Below are 18,147 nucleotides of genomic sequence, written 5' to 3' on the forward strand. Positions count from 1 at the left end.
AACTTGCCACTGGAGGAGAGGGACTGTTTTCCATGTGTCTCATTTGTTCTCTGTGCCACCTCTCCCTGCCCACCACCTCCCCCTCTATCTCTCCCCCCCATCCTCTGTCCCTCCCCCCTCCGTTTGTCCCCGTTAGACCCGAGTTTCCGCTCCTACCACCCGGGTGGGTACGGGCAGGACCCGATGGGGATGGACCCGATGATGGAACATGACATGGGAGGCCACCACCCTGGAGCCGAGTACCCAGTGGATGGGCTGCCCGACCTGGGACATGCCCAGGACCTGATGGATGGATTGCCCCCGGGTGACAGCAATCAGCTGGCCTGGTTCGACACAGACTTGTAAATATAACCTGCATCATAGGTACGGCAACCGTGGAGGGGTGGGGGAGATGGCGTCAGCGTTGCCCTTTGGGGCTAAAACTTTTAACTCCATTTCAATCTTGCGTTGACCTTTTCTATTGTGGTGACATAATTCTTTCTTTTCTTCTTACAGTTGTACTGTGTGAATGAAGTTGCATTGTGATTGGCCTGTAGAGTTGCTGAGGGGTTGGGGTGGGCTGGTATCTCAAAGTGCCTGACACTAATAACGCTCACTTTCCTGGGAGAAGTCAAAGTAAAATTGTTCTTCTGGTCCTTTTGGTCGAGGAGTATGGAAGTGAATGGATTCGGAAATGGCTGCCTACTTTTAAAGAAAGTTCAAGACTGCGACAAGACATGGAACATTAAAAACTCTAGCCTTGCCTGTTGATTTTTTTATTATTTTTTAAAATCTGTACTTGTACTGATGTAGCTTGCTTTGAAGTAGAGTAGAGCAGTAAATGATATTTTTTAACATAGTTTGTAGTTTTAAGTTATAGTTGCAATGCTATAGCTGTTCCTTAATTTTTAAACTCTGAAGTAATTGTGTAGAGCACTAACTCATTCATAATAGATTTAATCGTACTCTGAAGTGTAACACTGTGTAGCTTTTTGTATAAAAATGTGAATCTAGATAAGTCCACTTTCAATAGGCTGCCAAGCGGGCAGGTGGGACGACGTGTTTGGTCAATATTGCTTCTTGCTGGGGATTTTCAGGAGGGTTTCAGTACACGGTTGTAATAGTTTAACGAAAGGTCACTCTCCCAGCCCCCCCTTGTCCTCCAAGTTATTGTATCCTGCAACACAGACGCTTCATGGAAATAATGCGATTATAGAAGCAGAATTAAACTGGACTGACTTCATTTTTGTGTGAGTGGCTTCATTACTAGAGCACCAATATTAAGTTTATATGCAGTTTAAGCAATTTTGTCTCTTACATAATTTTATGTATAAGTTGATTAAATAAAAATGTTTGGAATTTGGTATTGTCTTTAGGCTGTTTATTTGTGGAATATTTCTCACCATATTGAAAGCTGTTTGGGAAAATGTTCTCAAATATCTAACAAACTAAAATTCTGTTTGTTTGGTCCTGTTGCTTGGTATGGATGCAGGGTCCTCTCCACCTGCTGCCTGAGCTCCACACTTGCTTCCAGTCTTGTCTTGCCAAGTGATTCTGGGGAAGCTGTTTAGACGCACTAATGCCACATATCCATGGCAGTGGCAGCCACAGTGAGGAGCTTGTTAGGCCCTCAGCAGGGATGAATAAACCCAGGCCCAGGGGGGAGGAAGCTGGAATGTTGCCTGCAGTCGACATGCACAAGAAATCGAGGAGTGTGAAACCTATTTCTGTAAATAAATGTCAGTGGCTTCAGTTGATTCCTTGCATAACACATAGGAACAGAATTAGTCATACAGCATGGAAACAGGCCCTTTGGCCCACCTTGCCCATGCTGATCAACATGTCCCACCTGTCTGGTCCAGATCCTTCTAAACCTGTCCTGTCCATGTGCTTGTCCAAATGTTTCTTAAAACGTTGTGATGGTCCCTACCTTCACTACCTCCTCTGGCAGCTCATTCCATACACCCACCAACCTTTGTGTACAAAAAGTTACCCCACAGCTTCCTATTAAATCTTTCCCCTTCACCTTAAACCCATGTCCTCTGGTTCTACTCTCTCATTCAGTGGTCGATCATCTATTTTTCCCCCACACCCCCATAATCTTTGCCCTTTTTAACACCTATCTCTCCTCTAAAAAAAATTCCACAGATTCACCACCCTCCGTTGAAAGAAATTTCTCTTCATCTCCTTTCTGAAGGTACGTCCTTTTGCTCTGAGGCTGTGACCTCGTCCTAGACTCTCCCACTAGTGGAAACATCCTCTCCACATCCACTTTATCCAAGCCTTTATTCAATAAGGTTCCCCCTCATCCTTCTAAACTCCAGCGACTGAGCAGTCTGAAGAAGGGTCTCGACCCGAAACGTCCCCATTCCTTCTCTCCCGAGATGTTGCCTGTCCTGCTGGGTTACTCCAGCACTCTGTGAAACGTCACCTATCCATGTTCTCCACAGATGCTGCCTGACCCGCTGGGTTACTCCAGCACTCTGAAGCGTCACCCATTCCTTTTCTCCAGAGATGCTGCCTGACCTGCTGGATTATTCCAGCACTCTGTGTATCTTCAGCATTACATGTTACATTTATATTAAGAGTCCCCTCAAAATGAATGCTGACTCAATCTGCAAATGAACCTTTTGGGAATCTTGCTGCATCAGCACTCCCTATGTAAGATGCACCTGGTGCATCAGCACTCCCTATGTAAGATGCACCTGGTGCTGACTTCCTTCTGTCCAGGTCCTGTCACCTGGCCTTGAAAGTCAAAGACTGGGATGGGAGAGTATTTCTGGACAAACCCAGCGAGCAGGTTATTGGTGAGTAAATGAAGCTTTGTGCTGTGGTGGGCACCATCACGGGTACTGACCTCCCCACCATCGAAGGCATCTACAGAGAGGGGTGGGCACTGCCCGGTCTATCACGGGTACTGACCTCCCCACCATCGAAGGGATTATAGGAGTCGCTGCCTCAAAAAGGCAGCCAGCATCAGCAGAGACCCACACCACCCTGGCCACACTCACTGACCCACACCACCCTGGCCACACTCACTGACCCACACCACCCTGGCCACACTCACTGACCCACACCACCCTGGCCACACTCACTGACCCACACCACCCTGGCCACACTCACTAACCCACACCACCCTGGCCACACTCACTGACCCACACCACTCTGGCCACACTCACTGACCCACACCACCCTGGCCACACTCACTGACCCACACCACCCTGGCCACACTCACTGACCCACACCACTCTGGCCACACTCACTGACCCACACCACCCTGGCCACACTCACTGACCCACACCACCCTGGCCACACTCACTGACCCACACCACTCTGGCCATCCTCATTTCACTCCTGCCATCAGGAAGAAGGTTCACTTTATACACTCCCTCCCCGACATACACAATTGTACAGCACAGAAACAGGCCCTTTGGCCCAATCCCAACCGCAAAACCCCATCTGCACTAATCCCACCCACCTGTGCTTTGTCCCTATCCTATCCGCAAGACCAAACCCACAATAAAGACAGTCAAAATATGGCCCGAGGATGCCACCCTACAACTCCAGGACTGCTTTGATCACACCGACTGGGACCTGTTTGCACAACAGGCCACCTACGGTTCAGAGGTAGATTTGGAGGAATACACATCCACTGTGCCCTCCTACATCAACTGCTGTGTGGAGAATGTCACGGAGGACAAGGAGATAAAGATGTTCCCAAACCGGAAATCCTGGATGAACAAGGAGGTACAGAACCTGCTGAGGGCACGCAACAATGCCTTTAAATCTGGTGACACTTCAGCATACAGTGTTGCCAGATCAAACCTGAACAACGGTATTAAAAGGGCCAAAGACACCCACAGGCAACGGGTGGAAGACCACTTCAACACCACGGACACCAGAAGCATGTGTCAGGGTGTCAGGGACATCACTGGCTACAAGAGCAGCCCTGCCTGCCCCCACAGCGATATGGCACTGACCAACGAGCTTAACACCTTTGCCCGCTTTGAAACTGGCAAAACCACCTTGAATGGAAGAACCCCAGCCGAGGCGGAGGGACAGGTCTTGCAACTGAGCACACAGGAGGTACAACGCGCTCTGCAAAGGGTCAACCCATGCAAGGCTGCAGGACCGGATGGAGTTCAAGGAAGGGTACTGAAGGACTGTGCTAAACAGCTGGCTGAGGTATTCACCAGGATCTTTAACCTGTCATTATCTCTGGCTACGGTCCCCAAGTGCTTGAAGTCGGCTATCATAGTTCCGGTGCCGAAAAAAGCAAAGATCTCCAACCTGAACGACTACCGCCCGGTTGCCCTAACGCCGATAGTCATGAAGTGCTTTGAGAGGCTGGTCCTCTCACACATCAAATCCAGCATCCCTGACTCACTGGACCCACAATCAATTTGCATACAGGGCAAATAGATCTACAGAGGACGCCATCTCTCTGGCTCTTCACACTGTCCTGACTCACCTAGAGAGACAGGGCACGTACGCGAGGATGCTATTCATAGACTATAGCTCCGCCTTCAACACGGTCATCCCCACCAAGCTCATCACCAAACTCCACCAGCTAGGCCTCAGCTCGTCGTTATGTGACTGGATCCTGGACTTCCTGCTGGAACGACCGCAGGCAGTGAGAATGGGCCCGCACCTGTCCTCCACTATCACCCTGAGTACCGGCACACCACAGGGCTGTGTTCTGAGCCCCATGCTCTACTCCCTCTTCACACACGACTGTGTTCCTGCATTCGACACCAACAACATTGTTAAGTTTGAAGACGACACAACGGTGATCGGGCTGATCACCAACGGGGATGAAACAAACTATAGAGCGGAGGTGCAGAACCTGGCAGACTGGTGCTCTGATAACAGCCTGTCCCTAAATACCACCAAGACCAAGGAGCTGATCATCAACTTCCGTAGGTCACATAACGGGGAATATGCCCCGATCTCTATCAACGGGGACAGTGTGGAGAGAGTGTCCAGCTTCAGGTTTCTGGGCACTCACATTTCGGAGGACCTAACATGGTCCAATAACACTGCTGCGCTGGTCAAGAAGGCACAGCAACGACTGTTCTACCTAAGAACACTGAAAAAGTCTGGTCTACCCCAACAGCTGCTGACGACCTTCTACCGCTGCACCATAGAGAGCATTCTAATGCATGGCATCCCTGTGTGGTACCTCAGCTGCACGGAGGCAGAAAGGAAAGCTCTTCAGCGGGTAGTCCATAGAGCTCAGAGGGCCATCGGAACACAGCTACCAGACTTGGAGGGCATCTACAACACACGATGCCTCAGAAAAGCCACCAGCATCCACAAAGACTCCTCACACCCCTGCAACAGTCTGTTCGAACTCCTTCCATCGGGCAGATGATACAAGGCCTTCTACGCCCGCACCTCCAGACTCAGGAACAGCTTCATCCCCAGGGCCATAGCTGCTATGAACCGGTCCTGCTGAGCCGGATGGTCACAACGCATAGATCAACTTGCACTTTACCCTGTCTAAAACTGTTACAATTGTTTCGTTGGGTTGCTGTTGTCTAAATTACTTAAATTATTGCATCATATGGGAGGCGCATTCCCAATCTCGTTGTACCCCTGGGTACAATGACAATAAAGATATATTGTATTATTGTATTGTATTGTATCCACTTGTCCAAGTGTCTTACCTTGATTTACAGGATTCCAGCTGGCGGGAGAGGTTGGATAGATTTGGACTGTTTTCCCTGGAATGTCGGTGGTTGAGGAAAGACGATGGAAGTTTATAAAATTATGAGGCATAGATGGAATAGAGAGCCTTTACCCCTGGGTCAAAATGTCCATCACTACAGGGCATAACTTTAACGTGAGAGGGGCCAAGTTTAAAGGAGATGTGGGGCAAGTGTTTTACACAGGGGGGTGGGTGCCTGGAACATGCTGCCTGGGGTGGTGCTGGAGGCACATGGATATGCAGTGAATAGTGATATGGATCATGTACAGGTTTATCATGCTCAATGCAGACATTGTGAGCTGTACTGGTCTATGTTCTATATAAGCTATGGTTTGGAGCCGCCAGCCCTCGTTGTGTTGCTGGGGTGACAGTTTAACACCAGTCACTGGCACCCACAGCTGACAGTCCGTTAAATACACATACTCCCCGCCAGTTTCATTGAAACTCATCGCCAGGTTGAAGTTCTAAGTCCCAGTGTCAAACAAAAGGAAACGATTGCTCAGTGGAAGTGTCCTTCCCATGGGCATTTAATCAGATACTGATGACAACACATCTAACGCCGGTTGCTGAGAAAGGGCAAGGGAGCTTCCACGCTTTTCATCGCTGCTAACATCAGGCGCAGTCATGACCAATTGCATCTAACAGTATGTGTAACTGAAAACAAAGATGTCATTGACTGAAAGTTGGCTCCAGTTGCTTTGTAGGTCCATGTTGTGTCCAAGGTGATGTCCTTGCAAATGGCAATATCTAACTTTTTGATAAACTTCCTTTCCATCCTTTACGAGGATGTTGCCAGGACTGGAGGGTGTGAGCTACAGGGAGAAGTTGAGCAGGCTGGAACTTTATTCCTTGGAGCGCAGGAGGATGAGGGGAGATCTTATAGAGGTGTACAAAATCCTGAGGGGAATAGATCTGGTAAATATACAGAATAATTTACTCAGGGTAAGTGAATTGTGAACCAGGGACCATGGGTTTAAGGTGAGGGGGGAAAGATTTAATAGGAAGCTGATGGGTAACATTTCACACAGAGGGTGGTGGGTGTATGGAATGAGCTGCTGGAAGAGTGGTACAATCACAACGTTTAAAGGATATTTGGACAGGTACGTGGATGGGACAGGTTTAGAGGGATATGGGCCACATGTAGGCAGGTGGGACTAGTGTACATGGGACATGTTGGCTGGCATAGGTGAGTTGGGCCGAAGGGCCTGTCTCCCTGCTGTCTGACTGACTCCTGCACTGCTGTGTCTTGCATGATGAGAATGCTGGTGTTTCAGGACAAAGCCAGTCGCTGCCCACTGCGATGGGACGGACGCCTCTCCCTCCACCGTACTCTGTCGGTGGCACAGAGTGAATGCCAGCCTCGATGGCGAGCAGTGGTGTGGAGCTCCACCTCACAGACCGATGATTCTCAGGATCTCTGCAGCCAGCCACGCAATGCCAATGTCGGTGTGAGAACTGGGGTGAAAACAGAGAGAACACCCTCGATCAGCATCACACAGGACAGGACAGGTACGGTAGACAGTCACAACCTTTCCCCCAAGTTAATGATGAGGGGGTATCACTTTAAGGTGAGAGAGGCAAAGTTTAAAGGAGATGTTTGGGGCAAGTGTTTTACACAGAGGGGGGTGGGGGCCTGGAACGTGCTGCCAGGGGTGGGGTGGAGACAGATACCATAGTGGTGTTTAAGAGGCTTAGGGCTAGGCACATGGATATGCAGGGAGTGGAGGGATATGGATCACAGGCAGGCAGACAAGAGTTGGTCTTGGCATCGTGTCAGGCACGGATATTGTGGGCCGAATGGCCTGTTCCTGTCCTATACTGTTCTTCATAAGTTCATATGATAGGAGCAGAATTAGGCCATTTGGCCCTTCAAGTCTACTCTGCCATTCAATCATGGCTGATCTATTTCTCCCTCCTAACCCTATTCTCCTGCCTTTTCTCCATAACCCTTGACACCTGTACTAATCAAGAATTTATCTATGCCTTTAAAATATTTATTTGCCAAGACAGCCATCTGTGGCAAAAAAAATCCTCAGATTCACCACCCTCTGACGAAAGAAATTCCCCCTAATCTCCTTTATAAAGGAATGCCCTTTTATTCTGAGGCTGTGCCCTCTGGTCCTAGACTCTCCCACTAGTGGACACATCCTCTCCACATCCACTCTATCCAAGCCTTTCATTGTTCAGTACGTTTCAATGAGGTTCCCCCTCATCCTTCTAAACTCCAGTGAGTACAGGCCCAGTGCTGACAAACGCTCATCATATGTTAACCCACTCATTCCTGGGATCATTCTTGTAAACCTCCTCTGGACCCTCTCCAGAGCCAGCACATCCTTCCTCAGATATGGGGCCCAAAACTGCTCACAATACTCCAAGTGCGGCCTGACCAGAGCCTTATAGAGCCTCAGCATTACATCCCTGTTCTGTGACGGAATCAAAACAGGTTTGCAGAAATGAAAGAGGAAAGTTGATGAAGTGAGTTTCTGGGACAACTCTTTGCCTCATCTGATTCCGTGCGTTGACTCTGTCACACCGGGGGTGGGGGGAACAGAAGTCTGAATGATCCAGAACCAGGCCTTTGGCAGTGGAGCTGGGGAGCATGTACTGTGGGGGTGAGAAAAGTTGCTTCCATGTGCTGGGTTAGCGCTGGGCCTGACAGATGTGTGGTGAGCAGAGATACAATGCTTCATTCATAACCACACTCCACATCTGGTGCTGCTGCAGTTACATGAATCACTTCACTGTATTTCCCTTCACCAGCTATTCACCACGTTCATCAACTTTTCTTTCAGAAATATATAAAACTATAAAATATAAAATGATGAGAGGCACAGACAGGAGAGACAATCGGAACGTTTCAGCGCAGGATGGCATCATCAAAGACTAGCGGGCAAAGATACGTGGAGAATATCTGCCTCCACCCCCACCCCTGGCAGCACGTTCCCTGCACCCACCACCCTCAGTGTGGAGAGCCAGCCCCCCACACCTGTAAACATTGCCTCTCTCACCTTCCAGCATTTCTTCAGCTTCAGCCACATCCTTAAAGGTTCTGTCCACCCTATCAGTGAGGGGTGATCTCATAGGGAGATCGGGTAGATGCACAGTCTCTTGCCCAGAGGAGGTAAAGCAAGGACCTACCACCCCCACAGCCCTGCCCACGACTGCCCACAACTCTGCCCACGACTGATACATAGCTGGGTGGCAGTGTGAACTGTGAGGAAGATGCTATGAGGTTGCAGGGTGACTTGGACAGGTTGTGTGAGTGGGCGGATGCATGGCAGATGCAGTTTAATGTGGGTAAGTGTGAGGTTAGCGACTTTGGTGGTAAGAATAGGAAGGCAGAATATTATCTGAATGGTATCAAGTTAGGAAAAGGGGACGTACAACGAGATCCGGGTGTCCTAGTGCATCAGTCACTGAAAGGAAGCATGCAGGTACAGCAGGCAGTGAAGAAAGCCAATGGCATGTTGGCCTTCATAACAAGAGGAGTTGAGTATAGGAGCAAAGAGGTCCTTCTGCAGTTGTACAGGGCCCTAGTGAGACTGCACCTGGAGTACTGTGTGCAGTTTTGGTCTCCAAATTTGAGGAAGGATATTCTTGCTATTGAGGGCGTGCAGCGTAGGTTTACTAGGTTAATTCCCGGAATGGCGGGATTGTCATAGGTTGAAAGACTGGAGCGACTAGGCTTGTATACACTGGAATTTAGAAGGATGAGAGGAGATCTTATCGAAATGTATAAGATTATTAAGGGGTTGGACACGTTAGAGGCAGGAAACATGTTCCCAATGTTGAAGGAGTCCAGAACCAGGGGCCACAGTTTAAGAATAAGGGGTAGGCCATTTAGAACGGAGACGAGGAAAAACTTTTTCAGTCAGAGAGTTGTGAATCTGTGGAATTCTCTGCCTCAGAAGGCAGTGGAGGCCAATTCTCTGAATGGATTCAAGAGAGAGCTAGATAGAGCTCTTAAGGATAGCGGAGTCAGGGGGTATGGGGAGAAGGCAGGAACGGGGTACTGATTGAGAATGATCAGCCATGATCACATTGAATGGCGGTGCAGGCTCAAAGGGCCGAATGGCCTCCTCCTGCACCTATTGTCTATTGTCAACCCTGCCCACAACTGCCCACAGCCATGCCCTCAGCCCTGCCCACATCTAGCTTGTCCAGTCCTTTTATGATTTTATACGTCTCTATGAGATCCCCTCTCATCCTTCTAAACTCCAGTGAATACAAGCCTAGTCTTTTCAATCTTTCCTCATATGACAGTCCCGCCATCCCAGGGATCAATCTCGTGAACCTACGCTGCACTGCCTCAATTACAAGGATGTCTTTCCTCAAATTAGGAGACCAAAACTGTACACAATACTCCAGACGTGGTCTTACCAGGGCCCTATATATAAAAACATATAAAATTCTTAAGGGGTTGGAGAGGCTAGATGCGGGAAGATTGTTCCCGATGTTGGGGGAGTCCAGAACCAGGGGTCACAGCTTAAGGATAAGGGGGAAGTCTTTTAGGACCGAGATGAGAAAACATTTCTTCACACAGAGAGTGGTGAGTCTGTGGAATTCTCTGCCACAGAAGGTAGTTGAGGCCAGTTCATTGGCTATATTTAAGAGGGAGTTAGATGTGGCCCTTGTGGCTAAAGGGATCAGTGGGTATGGAGAGAAGGCAGGTACAGGTTACTGAGCTGGATGATCAGCCACGATCATATTGAATGGCGGTGCAGGCTCGAAGGGCCGAATGGCCTATTCTTGCACCTATTTTCTATGTTTCTATGTTTCTATACAACTGCAGAAGAACCTCTTTACTCCTATAATGAAATCCTCTTGTTATGAAGGCCAACATGCCATTAGCTTTCTTCACTGCCTGCTGTACCTGCTCGCCAACTTTCAGTGACTGGTGTACAAGGACACCCAGGTCTCGCTGCACCTCCCCCTTACTTAACCTAACTCCATTGAGATAATAATCTGCCTCCTTGTTTTTGCCGCCAAAGTGGATAACCTCACATTTATCTATATTATACTACATCTGCCATGCATCTGCCCACTCACTCAACCTGTCCAGGTCACCCTGCAACCTCCTAACATCCTCTTCACAGTTTACACTGTCACCCAGCTTTGTGTCATCTGCAAACTTGCTAGTGTTACTTCTAATTCCCTCTTCCAAATCATTAATATATATGGTAAATCATTAATATATATGGTATACGTAATAAGGTGGATGAATTAAATGTGGAGATAGTTATTAATGATTATGATATAGTTGGGATTACGGAGACATGGCTCTAGGGTGACCAAGGCTGGGAGCTCAACATCTAGGGATATTCTATATTCAGGTGGGATAGACAGAAAGGAAAAGGAGGTGGGGTAGCGTTGCTGGTTAGAGAGGAGATTAAAGCAGTGGAAAGGAAGGACATTAGCTTGGAGGATGTGGAATCGATATGGGTAGAGCTGCGAAACACTAAGGGGCAGAAAACGCTAGTGGGAGTTGTGTACAGGCCACCTAACAGCAGTAGTGAGGTTGGGGATGGCATCAAACAGGAAATTAGAAATGCGTGCACTAAAGGTGCAGCAGTTATAATGGGTGACTTCAATCTACATATAGATTGGGTGAACCAAATTGGCAGGGGTGCTGAGGAAGAGGATTTCTTGGAATGTTTGCGAGATGGTTTTCTAAACCAACATGTCGAGGAACCAACGAGAGAGCAGGCCATTCTAGACTGGGTATTGAGTAATGAGGAAGGGTTAGTTAGCAGTCTTGTTGTGCGAGGCCCCTTGGGCAAAAGTGACCATAATATGGCGGAGTTCTTCATTAGAAAGCCTTCGACAAGGTCCCACATAGGAGATTAGTGGGCAAAATTAGGGCACATGGTATTGGGGGTAGGGTACTGACATGGATAGAAAATTGGTTGACAGACAGAAAGCAAAGAGTGGGGATAAATGGGTCCCTTTCGGAATGGCAGGCAGTGACCAGTGGGGTACCGCAAGGTTCGGTGCTGGGACCCCAGCTATTTACGATATACATTAATGACTTAGACGAAGGGATTAAAAGTACCATTAGCAAATTTGCAGATGATACTAAGTTGGGGGGTAGTGTGAATTGTGAGGAAGATGCAATAACGCTGCAGGGTGACTTGGACAGGTTGTGTGAGTGGGCGGATACATGGCAGATGCAGTTTAATGTAGGTAAGTGTGAGGTTATTCACTTTGGAAGTAAGAATAGAAAGGCAGATTATTATCTGAATGGTGTCAAGTTAGGAGGAGGGGGAGTTCAACGAGATCTGGGTGTCCTAGTGCATCAGTCAATGAAAGGAAGCATGCAGGTTCAGCAGGCAGTGAAGAAAGCCAATGGAATGTTGGCCTTCGTAACAAGAGGAGTTGAGTATAGGAGCAAAGAGGTCCTTCTACAGTTGTACCGGGCCCTGGTGAGACCGCACCTGGAGTACTGTGTGCAGTTTTGGTCTCCAAATTTGAGGAAGGATATTCTTGCTATGGAGGGCGTGCAGCGTAGGTTCACTAGGTTAATTCCCGGAATGGCGGGACTGTCGTATGTTGAAAGGCTGGAGCGATTGGGCTTGTATACACTGGAATTTAGAAGGATGAGGGGGGATCTTATTGAAACATATAAGATAATTAGGGGATTGGACACATTAGAGGCAGATAACATGTTCCCAATGTTGGGGGAGTCCAGAACAAGGGGCCACAGTTTGAGAATAAGGGGTAGGCCATTTAGAACGGAGATGAGGAAGAACTTTTTCAGTCAGAGGGTGGTGAAGGTGTGGAATTCTCTGCCTCAGAAGGCAGTGGAGGCCAGTTCGTTGGATGCTTTCAAGAGAGAGCTGGATAGAGCTCTTAAGGATAGCGGAGTGAGGGGGTATGGGGAGAAGGCAGGAACGGGGTACTGATTGAGAGTGATCAGCCATGATCGCATTGAATGGCGGTGCTGGCTCGAAGGGCTGAATGGCCTACTCCTGCACCTATTGTCTATTGTCTATTGTCTATTGTCTATAGGATGGAGAGTGACAAAGTCAATTCAGAAACAAGTGTTCTGAACTTAAAGAAAGGTAACTTTGAGGGTATGAGACGTGAATTGTCCAAGATAGACTGGCAATTTATACTTAAAGGGTTGACGGTGGACATGCAATGGAAGGCATTTAAAGATTGCATGGATGAACTACAACAATTGTTCATCCCAGTTTGGCAAAAGAACAAACCAGGAAAGGTAGTGCATCCGTGGCTAACAAGGGAAATCAAGGATAGTATTAAAACAAAAGGTGAAGCATATAAATTAGCCAGAAAAAGTATCATACCAGAGGACTGGGAGAAATTCAGAGTCCAGCAGAGGAGGACAAAGGGCTTAATTAGGAAAGGGAAAATAGATTATGAGAGAAAACTGGCAAGGAACATAAAAACTGACTGCAAAAGCTTTTATAGATTATGTGAAGAGAAAAAGACTAGTTAAGACAAATGTAGGTCCCTTGGAGTCGGAAACAGGTGAATTGATCATAGGGAACAAGGAGATGGCAGACCCATTGAACAACTACTTTGGTTCTGTCTTCACTAGGGAAGACATAAACAATCTTCCGGAAATAGCAGGGGACCGGGGGTCTAATGAGATGGAGGAACTGAAGGTAATCCAGGTTAGTCAGGAAGTGGTGTTAGGTAAATTAAATGGATTAAAGGTCGATAAATCCCCAGGGCCAGATAGGCTGCATCCCAGAGTGCTTAAGGAAGTAGCCTCAGAAATAGTGGATGCGTTAGTGATAATTTTTCAAAACTCTTTAGATTCTGGAATAGTTCCTGAGGACTGGAGGGTAGCTAATGTAACCCCACTTTTTAAAAAGGGAGGGAGAGAGAAAACGGGGAATTATAGACCAGTTAGCCTAACATCGGTAGTGGGGAAAATGCTAGAGTCCGTTATTAAAGATGTGATAGCATCACATTTGGAAAGTGGTGAAATCATCGGATAAAGTCAGCATGGATTTATGAAAGGCAAATCATGTCTGACGAATCTTATAGAATTTTTCGAGGATGTAACTAGTAGAGTGGATAAGGGAGAACCAGTCGATGTGTTATATCTGGACTTTCAGAAGGCCTTCGACAAGGTCCCACATAGGAGATTGGGGTACAAACTTAAAGCACACGGTATTGGGGGTTCAGTGTTGAGGTGGATAGAGAATTGGTTGGCGGACAGGAAGCAAAGAGTAGGAATAAAAGGGTCCTTTTCGGAATGGCAGGCAGTGACTAGTGGGGTACCGCAAGGCTCAGTGCTGGGACCCCAGTTATTTACAATATATATTAATGATTTGGATGAGGGAATTGAATGCAACATCTCTAAGTTTGCGGATGACACGAAGCTGGGTGGCAGTGTTAGCTGCGAGGAGGATGCTAGGAGGCTGCAGAGTGACTTGGATAAATTAGGAGAGTGGGAAAATGCATGGCAGATGCAATATAATGTGGATAAATGTGAGGTTATCCACTTTGGCGGCAAGAACAGGAAAGCAGAGTATTACATGAATGGTGGCCAATTAGGAAAAGGGGAGATGCAACGTGACCTGGGTGTCATGGTGCACCAGTCATTGAAAGCAAGCGTGCAGGTGCAGCAGGCAGTGAAGAAAGCGAATGGTATGTTGGCATTCATAGCAAGAGGATTTGAGTATAGGAGCAGGGAGGTTCTACTGCAGTTGTACAGGGCCTTGGTGAGACCGCATCTGGAGTATTGTGTACAGTTTTGGTCTCCTAATCTGAGGAAAGACATTCTAGCCTTAGAGGGAGTTCAGAGAAGGTTCACCAGATTGATCCCTGGGATGGCAGGACTTTCATATGAAGAAAGACTGGATAGACTGGGCTTGTACTCGCTGGAATTTAGAAGACTGAGGGGGAATCTTATAGAAACATATAAAATTCTTAAGGGGTTGGAGAGGCTAGATGCGGGAAGATTGTTCCCGATGTTGGGGAAGTCCAGAACCAGGGGTCACAGCTTAAGGATAAGGGGGAAGTCTTTTAGGACCGAGATGAGGAAACATTTCTTCACACAGAGTGGTGAGTCTGTGGAATTCTCTGCCACAGAAGGTAGTTGAGGCCAGTTCATTAGCTATATTTAAGAGGGAGTTAGATGTGGCCCTTGTGTCTAAAGGGATCAGGGGTATGGAGAGAAGGCAGGTACAGGTTACTGAACTGGATGATCAGCCATGATCATATTGAATGGCGGTGCAGGCTCGAAGGTCTGAATGGCCTACTCCTGCACCTATTTTCTATGTTTCTATGTTTCTATGTAAACAGTTGCGGCCCCAACACCGAGCCTTGCGGCACTCCACTCGCCAACTGTACAGTGAACAGGACTGTGGCGTGGTGTGTACACAACTGTACACACCACCCCACCCCACCGCCTTGTACACAACTGTACGTACACACCACCCCATGGCCTGATGGTCTGCATCCCAGAGTACTTAAGGAGGTGGCGCTAGAAATTGTGGCCACATTGGTGATCATTTACCAATGTTCTATAGATTCAGGATCAGTTCCCGTGGATTGGAGGGTAGCTAATGTTATCCCACTTTTTAAGAAAGGAGGGAGAGAGAAAATGGGAAATTATAGACCAGTTAGTCTGACATCAGTGGTGGGGAAGATGCTGGAGTCAATTATAAAGGACAAAATTGCGGAGCATTTGGATAGCAGTAACAGGGTCGTTCTGAGTCAGCATGGATTTACGAAGGGGAAATCATGCTTGACTAATCTTCTGGAATTCTTTGAGGATGTAGTTAGGAAAATTGACAGGGGAGAGCCGGTGGATGTGGTGTACCTTCAGAAAGCCTTCGACAAGGTTCCACATAGGAGATTGGTGGGCAAAATTAGAGCACATGGTATTGGGGGTAGGGTACTGACATGGATAGAAAGTTGGTTGACAGACAGAAAGCAAAGAGTGGGGATAAATGGGTCCCTTTCAGAATGGCAGGCAGTGACTAGTGGGGTACCGCAAGGCTCGGTGCTGGGACCGCAGCTATTTACAATATACATTAATGACTTGGATGAAGGGATTTAAAGTACCATTAGCAAATTTGCAGGTGATACAAAGCTGGGTGGCAGTGTGAACTGTGAGGAAGATGCTATGAGGTTGCCGGGTGACTTGGACAGGTTGTGTGAGTGGGCGGATGCATGGCAGATGCAGTTTAATGTGGATAAGTGTGAGGTTATCCACTTTGGTGGTAGGAATAGGAAGGCAGATTATTATCTGAATGGTGTCAAGTTAGGAAAAGGGGACGTACAATGAAATCTGGGTTTTCTAGTGCATCAGACACTGAAAGGAAGCATGCAGGTACAGCAGGCAGTGAAGAAAGCCAATGGAATGTTGGCCTTCATGACAAGGGGAGTTGAGTATAGGAGCAAAGAGGTCCTTCTGCAGTTGTACAGGGCCCTAGTGAGACCGCACCTGGAGTACTGTGTGCAGTTTTGGTCTCCAAATTTGAGGAAGGATAGTCTTGCTATTGAGGGCGTGCAGCGTAGGTTTACTAGGTTAATTCCCTGAACGGCGGGACTGTTGTATGTTGAAAGACTGGAGCGACTAGGCTTGTAAATACACTGGAATTTAGAAGGATGAGAGGGAATCTTATAGAAACATATAAGATTATTAAGGGGTTGGACACGTTAGAGGTAGGAAACATGTTCCCAATGTTGGGGGAGTCCAGAACCAGGGGCCACAGTTTAAGAATAAGGGGTAGGCCATTTAGAACGGAGATGAGGAAAAACTTTTTCAGTCAGAGAGTTGTAAATCTGTGGAATTCTCTGCCTCAGAAGGCAGTGGAGGCCAATTCTCTGAATGCATTCAAGAGAGAGCTAGATAGAGCTCTTAAGGATAGCGGAGTCAGGGGGTATGGGGAGAAGGCAGGAATGGAGTACTGATTGAGAATGATCAGCCATGATCACATTGAATGGCGGTGCTGGCTCGAAGGGCCGAATGGCCTCCTCCTGCACCTATTGTCTATTGTGTACACGACCGTACACATCACCCCATGGCCATGTACACAACCGTACACACCACCCCACAGTGACTGTACATGACTGTACACACCACCCCACAGTGACTGTACATGACTGTACACACCACCCCACAGTGACTGTACATGACTGTACACACCACCCCACAGTGTTTGTACATGACTGTACACCACCTCTCAGCCCCAGACTGACTCTGTGCTTTCAAAGGAGACTGGATGCTGCCAATGTTTAGCGTGGTTTTGCTCGAGGGATCACACCTGGCAGTGTGGCGCAGACTGTGAAGGACTTCAATGAGAGCGTCTCTCTCTCTCCACAGATCTCCTCCTCCCCGCCTCTCACTCTCGCTCACCTGGTGAAAGAGACATAAGAACAATGTGACTGGTCGATCAGCAACTCCAACCCGTGTGTGTGTTTGCACGCACGGCTGCATTCCACCTCACACCCGCCAGGACAAGGCTGCAGTATCCTTGCACACACCCGCGAGAGCAAGGCTGTCCTTGCACACACCCGCCAGGGCAAGGCTGCCCTTGCACACACCCGCCAGGGCAAGGCTGCAGCGTCCTTGCACACACCCGCCAGGTCAAGGCTGCCCTTGCATACACCCGCCAGGTCAAGGCTGCCATTGCACACACCCGCCAGGGCAAGGCTGCAGCGTCCTTGCACACACCCGCCAGGTCAAGGCTGCCCTTGCACACACCCGCCAGGTCAAGGCTGCCCTTGCACACACCCGCCAGGGCAAGGCTGTCCTTGCACACACCCGCCAGGGCACTGCTGTCCTTGCACACACCCGCCAGGGCACTGCTGTCCTTGCACACACCCGCCAGGTCAAGGCTGTCCTTGCACACACCCGCCAGGGCACTGCTGTCCTTGCACACACCCGCCAGGGCACTGCTGTCCTTGCACACACCCGCCAGGTCAAGGCTGTCCTTGCACACACCCGCCAGGGCACTGCTGCAGCGGCCTTGCACACAAGGCAACAGCAAAACACAGCTGCACTCACTCCGGGAATGGTGCAGCACACAAACAGGCCCTTCGCCCCACCATGGCCATGCTGTTCCCTCTCTACAGTGGTAGTCACATTTGGTATTGGTACTGGTTTATAATTGTCACCGGCACCGATACAGTGAAACGCTTTGTCTGCCTGTCAAACCATACCATGCATGTGCACAATCCCCCCACACACACACACACGTGCAACAGGTCGTGCACAATGCCCCCACACACACACACACGTGCAACAGGTCGTGCACAATGCCCCCCCACACACACACACGTGCAACAGGTCGTGCACAATGCCCCCACACACACACACGTGCAACAGGTCGTGCACAATGCCCCCACACACACACGTGCAACAGGTCGTGCACAATGCCCCCACACACACACACGTGCAACAGGTCGTGCACAATGCCTCCACACACACACACACACGTACAACAGGTCGTGCACAATGCCCCCACACACAC

General features: G+C 48.6%; 2 protein-coding genes across 8 annotated transcripts in view; one reads left to right on the forward strand and one right to left on the reverse strand.

Moving 5' to 3' along the window:
• Positions 1-1,342, forward strand: part of LOC144601533 (catenin beta-1) — a 58,677-nt gene extending 57,335 nt beyond the window's left edge. For all 5 annotated transcript variants that reach the window (XM_078413758.1, XM_078413750.1, XM_078413753.1 and 2 more), the window contains exons 15-16: positions 137-363; positions 496-1,342. In XM_078413758.1, the coding sequence (XP_078269884.1) occupies positions 137-345 (209 nt within the window). In that variant the 3' untranslated portion in view covers positions 346-363; positions 496-1,342. The remainder of the gene's footprint in view (positions 1-136; positions 364-495) is intronic.
• A 4,536-nt stretch (positions 1,343-5,878) lies between these two features.
• The window catches only part of ulk4 (unc-51 like kinase 4), a 434,415-nt gene continuing 422,146 nt past the window's right edge, over positions 5,879-18,147 (reverse strand). For all 3 annotated transcript variants that reach the window (XM_078413782.1, XM_078413790.1, XM_078413774.1), the window contains 2 exons: positions 16,939-17,030; positions 5,879-7,144 (listed from right to left, as the gene is read on the reverse strand). In XM_078413782.1, coding sequence (XP_078269908.1) covers positions 7,081-7,144; positions 16,939-17,030 — 156 coding nt within the window. In that variant the 3' untranslated portion in view covers positions 5,879-7,080. The remainder of the gene's footprint in view (positions 7,145-16,938; positions 17,031-18,147) is intronic.

This window comes from Rhinoraja longicauda, chromosome 2, assembly GCF_053455715.1.
Source record: "Rhinoraja longicauda isolate Sanriku21f chromosome 2, sRhiLon1.1, whole genome shotgun sequence".
In the NCBI taxonomy this organism is placed as follows: Eukaryota; Metazoa; Chordata; class Chondrichthyes; order Rajiformes; family Arhynchobatidae; genus Rhinoraja; species Rhinoraja longicauda.